At 38.7% G+C, this 12625-nt stretch overlaps 2 protein-coding genes across 3 annotated transcripts in view; one reads left to right on the forward strand and one right to left on the reverse strand.

Moving 5' to 3' along the window:
• The window catches only part of lmtk2 (lemur tyrosine kinase 2), a 57839-nt gene extending 45339 nt beyond the window's left edge, over positions 1-12500 (forward strand). For both annotated transcript variants that reach the window (XM_056454382.1, XM_056454384.1), the window contains exons 8-14: positions 150-234; positions 312-433; positions 2725-2874; positions 3694-6502; positions 7106-7238; positions 8662-8916; positions 9020-12500. In XM_056454382.1, coding sequence (XP_056310357.1) covers positions 150-234; positions 312-433; positions 2725-2874; positions 3694-6502; positions 7106-7238; positions 8662-8916; positions 9020-9048 — 3583 coding nt within the window. In that variant the 3' untranslated portion in view covers positions 9049-12500. The remainder of the gene's footprint in view (positions 1-149; positions 235-311; positions 434-2724; positions 2875-3693; positions 6503-7105; positions 7239-8661; positions 8917-9019) is intronic.
• The window catches only part of baiap2l1b (BAR/IMD domain containing adaptor protein 2 like 1b), a 258771-nt gene that overhangs the window by 41982 nt on the left and 204164 nt on the right, over positions 1-12625 (reverse strand). The window lies entirely within an intron of this gene.

The raw sequence follows: 12625 nt of genomic DNA on the forward strand, positions 1-12625 counted from the left end.
ATTAATTTTGCTTCAAATATCTTACTGATAGCTCCCTGGTGGTGGTGGAAAGCTCAGTTCAGGATCTCAGATATGCTTTCACCCTGCCATTTTTATCTTTTTTTTGTAAAGGCACAGCGGTTATATCTTTCTCTCTTTTCTCCTCACAGTGATTTGGCTTTGAGGAACTGCTTTTTCACAACAGACCTGACTGTAAAAGTAGGAGACTATGCCATTGGCCCTACAAATTTTAAGGTAACCTACTCCCCCTTCCAAATAAGTGTTTTTATTGCATTATTATTACAAATAAAGCATCATCTTGCTGATTTCAGGAGGATTACATCACCACAGAGGACGACCAGTGTGTGGCGCTGCGCTGGCTTTCCCCTGAGCTGATTGGTGAGCTGCATGGGGGTCTGATCACTTCAGAACAGACCAAACCCAGCAATGTTTGGTAGGTAAACTCTACTGCTGATATGCATTTACCTTATCAGACCCTCCAGGATTCCTCCATTCCATGAGTACTTGCAGATCTTTTAAATTGCATATTTAGAGGGTCCGCAGGCTCTTAAATGCGCTGAAATATTGTCATTTTAATTTTCCCTTGTTTATGTAAAGCTACCTAATCGATCCAACATGCATCCAATCGCCAACAATACATCTCAATGAAGCTTTTAGCAAAACTATATTCATAACTAATATTTAGTTGTGCACACAACTAGTTTTAAACCATTTCTTTAAAGTTATTTAGCGTTTAGCCCTATGTAAATCAGAAATTTCATTCATAATGGTCTTAAAAAGGTCTTAAAGTCTTGGTGAAACCTGCAAAATCCCTGATATTATATAGGGATGTCAGTATAAATGAGTTTACCGCTCACAGATTTCTTTTTTAAATTCATATTTTCTATTAGATGCTTTATAAGTGATATATTTGTGCTGATACATGAGATTATTCAGGAATAATCTACATATCAGTTTGCAATTTAAAAGGCAAAACTGATGAAAAAGTTATCACAGTTCAAAATTTAGTACACAGTTATTAATTACATTATTAAATTGTATGCATTTAGTAGCTTGATTTAAAAAACAGCAGTAGTAATGTTGCGGTGTCTCTTAGCAGTTGGCAGGTCTGATCCCTCTGAAAGTGAGCTATCTGCACTTTGATTTCAGGGTCATAAATTTAAAGGTCTTTGACTCTTATAGCCTCTGTGAAGCGCTCAGATGATGGCTTGTATGTCAGAGTTTATTAGGAGGTCTTATTACAGATGTACCCCGTTTATGTTTATTTGAGGAATGTGCAAATTGGATTTGTTGCGTCTTTACCGTATCGCATGTCAAAAATAAGAACCAGCTTGTGCTGTAATAAGTTTATTGACAATATCCTGCAGATATGTTATAGATTGGTGTAGGGATGTCATATTTTGGGACCAGTCAGAACTGAAATTTCATTTATGTTTAGAGCAGGTTCTTAAACACTGCTGATTGGCCATTGTGTTCATGTTCTCAATAGAAATGAATGTGATTGGCTACAATGATCATCGCTTGATGCTTTTGTATAGATACATGGACTCTAGTTAGGTTTCCAATTAAAGATGTGAATTGGATTCATGCACAAAACTGGATTATTTGCAAATAAAGCAGCGTTTCCATCCAATGAGAAACAAAAAAGAATAAAATCATCACTTCCTGCTAAACTTGCACAAATATTGATTAGAGAAATGTAATTGAGTGCGTTGGGATTTGTTTTTTTTTCTTTTCTAATAAATGAGTTGCACCTCAGAAGACAGAACGCAATGAATGTGGTGACTTTTGGAGGCGTGAGATGCTCTTTGGGAGCTCAGACAGATGCTCAAGACAGTTCTGAACAGAATAATAATAATACTGAAGCACTGTGATGATGGACTGACGGCTGAGGGGTTTAGAAATGAGCAAAACAACATTTCAGATGATTTACAATGTGCTGGAAATGCTGGTTTGTCTATTTTTTTAGGTGAATTTTCAAAATTTATGTACATCTTGGCATTTCCATTAAGTATTTTTGTAATGCAATATTCCAAAATGCGCATACAACATAGGTAGATGGAAAATGTAGCTACTATAGCATTCGAAAGCTGCGTCTATCAGAGGATCCATCTATGAGCTGTTATATGAGCATGATAGACATGGATTTTAGTGTTTGTGCTTGGTGAGAAAAGCATCAATTTATCATTTAATTAGAGTTACGTATAATGTACTTAAACACTGTACATAAATTCAACAGTCCTGTGTAAATCAATAAGCATATGTATACAATACATGTATTTTTGTTATGCAATTTCAGCTGCATATGCTTAAGAAAAAAAGAGATTAGTAATGTAGTCTAAATTCACAGAAACAGAGTACTTGTTTGTATTTTTTGTTATTCGGGTATTTTGCAGCATAACTCAGTTTTTGTCTAACAAATGCACATGATTAAGTAACAATTAAATCATTTAATAATTCATGTAAATATATATGTTTGAAATATGGTGTCATTCATTTAGTTGTTTGACTCAAATTGAAAGAATTAAGGATTTGCTGTGATTTCTATTGTTTTTCTCAATAATTAAATTATTTATTGACCAAGTTCAATTTCAGACAAAGTAATTAGAAACTTCATTTAAACACAATGTTAATGATTTAATTAGTAATTAATAACTAATTTTTGAAGTAACGTACCCAACACTGATCACTTTATAACGATTATAATGATTTTGGGGTTTTCAGGGCTTTGGGTGTAACATTATGGGAGTTGTTTGAGTCTGCCAAGCAGCCGTATCATCACCTGTCTGACAGAGAAGTGCTCCATCATGTGCTCAAAGATCAACAAGTCCGACTTCTCAAACCACAACTGGACTTGCCATACTCAGAAAGATGGTGAGTTTCTTTTCACAGATGCTTGCTTTCTTAAACAAGCTCAGTTTCTAGTGACTCTGTACCGGGTCAAGAGTGACATCTTCTATGTTTTTCTTTTGAGTTTGTAAATGTGGGCCAATACTCCTATATATGGTATCATTTGAAACATTAGAATGTCTATTTTCTGCAGTTTGCCATCACTTTGACATGTTTGTGTTACTGTAAGAAACGTATTTACACTTAAATTTGCGTACCTGCCACTAGAGCTTACACTTACACTTTCAAAAAAAGGTGGTTCAAACATCATAGGCAGATTATTGATCCCTTTCAGCAGTTTTATATATAATTACAAAGGGCTTTCTGTTAAATTACATTAGGATTTTGCGTTTGTACCACTCTATAGAGGTATGGGGAGACTTTAAAATTGGGTTGACCGAAATTACACAGAAAACCTGAAATAGAATAACTCTTTAAAGTCCAAAAGCTAAAAGTTATGCACTTACAAATTTGAGTTTATGAAAAAAAAATCTAAACGTCTCTCTTTTTAGGGACTTTATTATAACACAGATATCTTTTACATTGAACTTTAGCCCTTTCAACCCTGTTTTAAGTCATTTCAATGGGTTTCTTTTAAAAGTATACCAAAATTTTGGAGTTGCACCTTTGTATGTGGGAATGGGAAGATTTTCGATTTGGGTTGGGAAAATCCAGATGGAAATCCCCCAAATAGTGATACCAAAATTTTGGAGCTGCACCTTTGTATGTGGGAATGGGTTTCCAAGCTTTTTGATTTAGGTTGTGTTTAAGACTTCAAACATAAGTTTTTGCTTTGGTCTACAGGTATGAGGTTCTACAGTTTTGTTGGCTACCTGCAGACAAGAGGGCCACTGCTGAAGAGGTCCATCGCCTGCTCACGTACCTCCGTATGCAGGGTCAGAAAGATGTGGAGGATGACTTTGAGCAGCGCTGGAGCTCTCTCAAACCCAATCCCAGTACTCGACAGGCCACCGTCAGCCACTCTTCCTTTCCCATCCTGGAGCAGTTCGATGATGGGCGAGAGCCGGACGAGGTGCTCACTGTCACCGAAACAAGTCGCGGGTTAAGCTTTGAATATGTCTGGGAAGCAGCCAAGCATGACCACTATGACAGCCACAATCGGTCTGCCATGGACACTACTCTGAATTACCACAGTATGTTCTTTCCAGTGCCACGGCAAGACATTCAGGCTCATTTCCCTGACACCGCAGTGCAAGCCGCTGATGGTGGCAGAGTCCCGGAAACCTTGCCAGTGTTTGATGCCCATAAAGCATCCTCTGGAAATGACTACTTTATTAAGTTGGAGGAGCTTGATGAGAGCGAGATTGGGATGGTAGACAGTCAAGGAGCTGAGGGTACTAATACTTCAGAGCAGCATCAGTATGTAGTCTTACAGGACGTCCGATTGGACGAATCCAGTACAGATGCTGATTTCTTCCATCAGAGCATTGACTCAAAAGACTCTTTTCTTCAGGACAGCCATATATGGTCCTCAAGTGAACATGACAGCCCTTACCATACTAACATTTTCAGTGAGGGCGACGCAAAGCTGGAAGATTCTCATTCATTTGGGGGAAGTTTTATGGAGCTCCCTGAGATGATGAATTTACCAAAGAGGGACTCTGATGAAGCTAATGGTAAAGAGGCAAGTTTTCAGACATCTTTTTTAGGGGTTGGACCGGAAGCCATTCATCTGGAGATCTCTGATCATGGGAGTTCAGATGTAATGAAGCTTCTTAACACTGAGAAACTGGCTGATAACTTTATGTTTCTCAAAGATAACAGTCTGATGAAGGACAAGTCTGAGGTCTCACCGCCTGACTCGATTAATTTCAAGAGGTCCCTCATAGAGACCGATGTCTCAGATAGTGTAAACCTTACAGGTGAGTCTTTGAAATCAGCAGGCAATTCTGCACAGCTCAAAGATGAATTCTTAGACTTAGTCAGCCCAATTTTAGATGATTTTCTCTCACCTTTGAAAGGACATGAAGCAATGGTGCCTTTTGATATATTAGTAACAGGAGAAACCTGTAGCAACCACCTGCCAGACACAAATGGCTCTTTGCGTTCCCCCAAATCTGGGAATTACTCCTCATCTGAGTCTACCTCTGAGAGTGTTGAGGTCATTGTTGACAGTCCCTCAGACAGTCATCAGTACCTTGAAAGTGCCACAACAGATACACTACAAATGTGCATAGATGCCAAACCCCCTAGCCTTGAAGAATGCTTCGTAGCCTCAAAGGACAATGGGCAGCATATAGGAATCAACAATGCAGCTGAGCTAAGCTTTACTACTTCACCTGTTGGAGAGTATACAGAACGTGGCCTCACTGAAGGTCTGACCAGTAGCGACTCAATGAGTGATATAATGGAGACAACCAAGGATATCCCACCATCAGAAGCCATCGATCAAGATAATTTATTGGACAATCATGCAACTCAGGATATGTCCTCGCTGTTGGTTTTGGATTCCTGTCTTGATCAAATAAGTCAGGACAGCCTTCTTGATGATAGCACCTCATCGACTCTTCCAACCATTGAGAATTCGGCAGAAACGCCAGATTCTTTGGATTCTTTGGACGTGGTGCATGGACAGTCATTGGATATTTCTGTTAATAAGCTTCAGCCCCCATACAAAGCTGCGGACAGCGGGTATGAAACCGAAAACTTGGAGTCACCCGAGTGGAACTCTCAAACAGGTTTGAAGGATGAAGACAATGATATGGGTACTGCCGTGGAGCCTACGGCGCTGGTTCCACCAGAAATTGTTGTGTCTGAAGTGGACAGTGTGCCTGATGTTCAGGTAAATGGTGGTGGGGTCGATCACCAACAGGAACCTGGTGAATTTCCTTTAGGAGGAAACTACAGAGACTCCGCTTACTTCTCAGACAATGAGGAGCTGGATAAGAAAAGCGATGACGTCAGTGGAAATGGCTCTTCAATTTGGCTTCAGAATAATCAAGAAACTAATGAAAGTACAGTAGCTCAAGCTCTTGAGGAGCATTCACAGTCCGAGACTTCCTCTGAATCTACAGGTCCAATTGTAGAATCAACTGTAACGGCCACAAAGACTCTTCTTCCAGAGTTAGTTCTCACTACAGAGGAAGATTGGAGCAAGGAAAAACCATTGACTGTTGATGACTCTAACCAGAATCATCCCCGTGATGTCCCAGAACACACAGAAACACCCACTACCTCATTACCACCTCCAACAGAAGTCATGCTTCATGCAAAACTAACAAGAACATACGCTGGGGAAGTAACAAAGAAGAAGGAGCCAGATATGGAAGGGAGGTATTTGGGAAAGCTCGATGGATCCTACGGCACGGAGGACGGGATGGATGCCGATGAAGAAGATGAGAACAGTGATGATTCGGATGAGGATATGCGTGCCTACCGATTACACAGCTCCAGCTCTGAGTGCAGCGAGGATGATGTGGTACACCCGGTACCTATTATTATCTCAGACAACAGCAGTTCCCTTAACCTTAAAAGCCTGCTGAAACCCAAAACTCTTCAGACTGCTAAAGCCACATCAGAAGAGGGCAGAGATGGGGATAATAGACGCGGAGTGTCATTTTTTGATGACGTCACCGTCTACCTGTTTGACCAGGTCTGATGTTCTTCTTGCTTTTCTACTGATTTTTTTTAACCCTTGTGTGCTGTTGGGGATGTTTTCATCCACTCTGGGGTGATTTTGAGGCCATAACTTTCTCTGTTTCAGCAAATGGTATGATTTCTGGTGACAAATCTTATTTTGACACATATTGTGGGAAAATGATTTGGGATTAAAACTCAACAATACACTTTGGGAACATTGACTACCCTTTCGTTATGTCTGTGGCTTTTCTTCCCCATTGACTTCCATTTATAAAGACATTTCTGATTGCAAAGCCATGACAGCATATAATCATGCATTCCTGATTGTTGCTGGTTTTCCATCTTGGGAAGAGCACAATTTGTCATTTTACTGTTGATCTCAGATAGTCATCCTCTTCCCAACAAGGGAAAACCAGCAACAATCAAGAATGCATGATTATATGCTGTCATAGCTTTGCAATCAGAAATGTGGTTATAATGGAAGTCAATGGGGTAAAAACAGCCCCATCGTAATGAAAGAGTAGTCAATTTGAACAGTATACATGGGGTTAAAGATTAATTATTCAAATATAGGCCTTTCTACATCTGTTTGAGTCCCTGTTTTTCAACCAAATAGGAAACCCCAACAAAGGAACTCGGCGAGCACACTCTTGACCCCAGTAGTCAATTGTCAGATTTCAGCAGTCCAGTGGCCTCCTCCAGCTACCTTAATAGATTCACCAACTCGGAGAGCTCCACCGATGAAGAAGGTAATGACTTGAACATTTCTTTACCTTATATATAGAATATAGAGTAATTTTGCATACTTGCAGCCTGGCAACTCTTTTACAAAGCGGTTCTGGGTTGTGACCAGGAATCTGGGGACCCCTGTTTTTACTGTGAGCTTAAGGGTTTGGGTAAGGTGTCACATTAACACAACACAATAGTTTGGACACTCTGTCATGTTTAAGACGTTAAATAAACCAATCAAAAGCTCCAAAAGGTTTTTCTTACCCACATGAAGCTCAAATCCTGCCAAATTTGGACTGTCTTTGACTTTATACCTAACTTGTCCAGTTTGGCACCCCTGACATTTCGGTTTAGGTTTGTGCTAGCTGTATATATTAATAAAACACAATAGTCTACTGTAAGGTCTAGGGCAGGGGTGGGCAAACTCGGTCCTGGAGGGCCGGTGTCCTGCACAGTTTAGCTGCAACACTAATCAAACACACCTGAACATGCTAATCAGTGTCTTTAAGATCACTAGAAATCTACAAGCAGGTGTGTGTGATTAGAGTTGGAGCTAAACTGTGCAGGACACCGGCCCTCCAGGACCGAGTTTGCCCACCCCTGGTCTAGGGTTTGGGTGGATGTAATGTTAATAAAACACTATAGGGTTACTGTAAAATGTAGGTGTAGGTTTGGGGTAGGTGTAGATATTAGTGAAACTGTTACTACAAGGGTTGGGTTAGGTGTAACAGTAATAAAACTCAATAGTTTACTGTAAGCTTTAGGGTTTGGGTAGGTCTAACATTAATAGAACACAATAGGTTGGATAAATCAATCCAAAGCCCCAAAAAGTTTTACTACCCACATGAAGCTCAAATCCTGCCAATTTGGAGCTGGCTCCGACCTCCGTTTATACCTAACTCCTCCAGTTTGGCATCCCTGACTTGCAGGTTTAGGTTTGGGGTAGCTGTAGATATTTATAAAACACAATAGATTACTGTAAAGCTAAAGTTTGGTTAGGTGTTTATACAGTAGTCAGCATTTGAAGTGGTTCAAAGCCTTTCATCAAAGTTGTCCTAAAACTAATCAACAACATCCATTCTTGTCTTAGGACAATTTTGAAAAACTTTCTTGATCCACTTCATATGTTGACTACTGCACTAGTAAAACACAACAGGTACTGTAAGCTTTAGAGTTGGGTTAGGTTGAACAATAATAAAACACAATAGGTTGAACTCCACGTCATGTCCCAGACATTAAGTAAATCAGTCAAAAGCCCCAGGAGGTTTTACAAACCTCTGGGAACTCAAATCTTGCCTATTTAGAGCTGACCTACCAATGTCAGGCTGAATCCAATCTCCATTTATACCCAGCTCCTCCAGTTTGGCACCCCTGAGGTCACCCAGGAATCAGTGACTCTTATGGTTTGATAGCAAGGTTTGAAGCTTTTTTTTTGTTCTCCAGGTGGTGCATTTGAGTGGGATGATGACTTCCCGTCTCCAGAGCCTAATTTCCTGGCAAAAGCCACCAGTGATCATTCCTCCAGCAGGTCCGGCGGGACTTCGGCTGCTTCCAAGTATTTCTCCCCTCCTCCTGCAAACCGCAGCCTGGATCAGAGCTGGACCAGCCCCTCCAGCTACTCTCGCTTTTCCATCTCTCCCGCCAGCATCGCCAGCTTCTCCCTCACACACCTCACAGACTCGGACATGGAGCAAGGGGGTAAGATGAGCCAGACAAATCAACTTTTGAGAACCGATTCAGAATCGCAATGCATCGACGAATCAATTGAATCTAAACAGTGTTTCTGGGTTTTGTTTCTCAGGAAGCGGTGAAGACGGAGAGAAGGATTAACCACAGAAATGCACAGATGTTTTGAAGGCTTCGATTGCTTCTCAGGCAGCATTTTGGTATTTATTGGAGGATATGAAGGCGTCTGCTTCTGGCTAGCCAATCAGATGCAGCTTAATAATCTGCTTTTCCATTAACTATGATTTGCGATGTTTTTCGTCAGTGCAATCCAGAGGAAACCTTTGCTTTACGTATGCTTTTGAGACTTTCTCGCGCTTCCCAAGTGTCCTGCCTCATTTATTTACCTTCTTAGTGTCCACATTTTTACTTAAGGACGAGTTTATTTCGACACTAAACGAGCCAACAGACTCAAACGTTGAGTTGTGCAATCGAAAAAACAAATGGTACAATATTTGCCTTTTACTTTGAACACACTGGATTTTTTTGGTTTCTTTTTTAAATGTGAAAATCTTAAGTGTGACGAGCTTATTTATATGACGGATTAGATGTCCAGTATGAGTCTTCACAGATATTTTTGTACAGTGTTTAATCGATTCCTTCATTCATGACAATGAACCACTTCACCAACTCGCATAGTTCTAGCCATTTTCTAGAAAATCAAAGGGGATTTGGGCAGCTGAAGGGGTTTCTCGGACGTAAGATGCTAATAAGTCTTAATGTAATGAGCAGTTTTTGTCATTGCAGTCTATTCATAAGAAATACTTTGCTTTTCTTTTTCCAACACGAGGACGCCTTGTATCATCATGCAGGTTTGTGCATGTTTTATTCATCAGTGCACTGCTAAAAATGCCTGTTTCTGTCTCGTTTGTTGTCTAAATATCTAACAACTCTTAAATCAAGAAGCATTTTTTTAGCTGTAAATATAGTCTTGTTTTTTAAGAAATAAAAGAGTCAAAATTAAGTGGGTTTTCGGTTAAAGCAAGCTAAATAATCAGCCAATGGGGTAAGAAATTAATCTTTGATGTAAGTTTATTTAGCTTTCCCTATTGGCTGATTATTTGGCTTGTTTTAAGAAATACCTCGCTTAATTTTGGCATATTATTGCTTAAAACAATGCTATATTTCTTGCTTTTCTAATAAAAGCTTCTTGATTTAAGGATTTTAAGATATTTGGACTATATCAAGACTGTGATTAAAGCATTTTTGCAGTGTGCAATGGGGTTTCTCACCCATCTAGAACATATCCAGGTCACATTTCAGCCCACAAATCAGGAGAACTGTACAATTAAGATTTATTTTCATAGCATTCTTTCATTATGACACTTAAGCACATTATTTAAAGTGTGGAGAGAAAAAAAAATAGGTGATATTTAAAATGTAAAGTATTTGTGTTATAATTCCCATTTTCGTTTTACTTAAATAAATGACTTAAAGTTCACATTTTGCTAAATATTTCATTATTATCTCTAAATTTTGGATTGAAATGTGACCTAAACGAACTACAGACTACAAAAACAAGACTATATTTTGTGCTCGTCTAAAAAAATGCTTCTTGATTTAAAGATTTTAGGATATTTGGACTAGAAACAAGGCAAAACCTCAAAGTAATTAAAGCAGTGTGCATCTAGAACAGGGGTGTCAAACTCAGCTCCTGGAGGGCCGCTGCTCTGCACAGTTTAGTTCCAACCCTGCTCCAGCACACTTACCTGTAGGTTTCAAACAAGCCCCAAGGACTTAGTTTGATCAGGTGTGTTTAATTAGGGTTGGAACTAAACTGTGCAGAGCTGCAGCCCTCCAGGAGCTGAGTTGGACACCTGTGATCTAGAACATATCCAGGTCACGTTTCAGCCCAAAATCAGGAGAAACGTGCAATTAAGATTTAATTTTATTATAATAATGAAGTACACTGTACTTCACAAATTACTGTAAAGTGTGGAGACAAAAACAATTAAGTATTTGCATTACAAAAGTCATGTTAGTTTTACCAGAATAAAATAAATGATTTAAAGTGCACATTTTGCTAAATATTTCATTATTATCTCTAAATTTTGGATTGAAATGTGACCTAAACGAACTACAGACTACAAAAACAAGACTATACTTGTAAAAATGCTTCTTGATTTAAAGATTTTAGGATATTTGGACTAGAAACAGACAGAAACTCCTAAGAAATTAAAGCATTTGTTGCAGTGTGCATCTAGAACATATTCAGCTCACATTTTAGCCCAAAATTAGACAATTAAGATTTATTTTTATTATGATAATGAACAATAAAGAGATAAAAATAAAGTATTTGCATTATAATTGTCATTTTCGGCTAACCGGAATGATTTAAAATGCATATTTTGCTAAATATATCATTATTTGTCTCTAGATTTTGGATTGAAATGTGACCCAGACGCTCTTTGTGAGACTTTCACCAACATATTGGCAGTAGATCAAATTAATGAAGATTTCAGATGTAACTTTTCCTCTAAAAGCGAGCGTTTTCCTCAGGATCCAGCGTTTATGTTGAGTTATTTCATTTTAAAGGCACTGAAAATAACCTATTTATCATCAGCACACATGATAAATGACTGAAGCCACACACAATTTCTCAATTTAGAAGAACAATTCAGGCGACACTTACAAGATTCAACATCTGAACTTTATATTAAATATGAAACCACGACCGACTAGCCCTAGCAACTAGCAGAACTTCCAAAGGCGACGGCTGCTTGTAGCATCAAGTAGTAAAAACACAACAAAACCTCCTCGAATTTCTGATTCCCTCGTGTTCACTTTAAGGAGCAGCTTGTAAACACTTGAGGGATTATTATTTTGCGCATGTATTATTCATTGGAACGTGAATCATTTCTATATTTGCCAATCTTGCTGCTTATTTTTGTTTTGTTTGGGTGGACAATGACGGAGATAAACTAATGTATATAGTAGAAATCAAATCAAGGTGAAGCTACACAATCAGAACGAGAAACACACACACAAAAGAGCGTTGATTTTTGCCTTGACGTCAATGATCGGGAGATTTTTTTGGGGGGTTATTGCTGGAAAATACTGCTGAAAAAACAGGCGAATAGCTTCTACTTCCCTTTGTAATGAATGAAATTCAGTAAATCTCTGTGTGTTACCAGCACTCGATTTCAGTTCGACTTGAAATTTTATCCCGTTGGTTTTATCCTACAGTATACTTTGCTTAATCTTGCACATCTTTAAGTGTAACTTAAATGTTCTCCTGTATATAAATGTTCAACTTTTGTCTGTAAATTGGGAATGATGTGAGGTGTGTGCTGTAGGACTGATTTGTTTTGTAATTTAAAGCTGAAAACGCGACACGTCACGGGTGAGAAGTGATCAAAAAAATGACTAATTATTGATGATGAGCGGGGAAATGCAGGTCATCGTGTCCTTATACCTTGTACATTTTAAAAACGGTGATATTTTTACTTCATATTGATGACGATGATGACGATGATCATGCCTAGTGTCACTGAAGGAATGGTTTATAATTAATTGCTCTGTTTATTATGGAATTAAATGAAAATGAAATTCTGTAAGTCTTGAATTCATTCTTTATACGTTTATTTTTAGAGTTAAGGGTTGATTACATTAACGAAGTCGTTGTTCTTTATTTTTGCTATCTCTTTTGCTAGTTAGCATGCGTTTCAGCAAAGAAATCAAC

Source organism: Danio aesculapii, chromosome 3 (assembly GCF_903798145.1).
Source record: "Danio aesculapii chromosome 3, fDanAes4.1, whole genome shotgun sequence".
Classification (NCBI taxonomy): domain Eukaryota; kingdom Metazoa; phylum Chordata; class Actinopteri; order Cypriniformes; family Danionidae; genus Danio; species Danio aesculapii.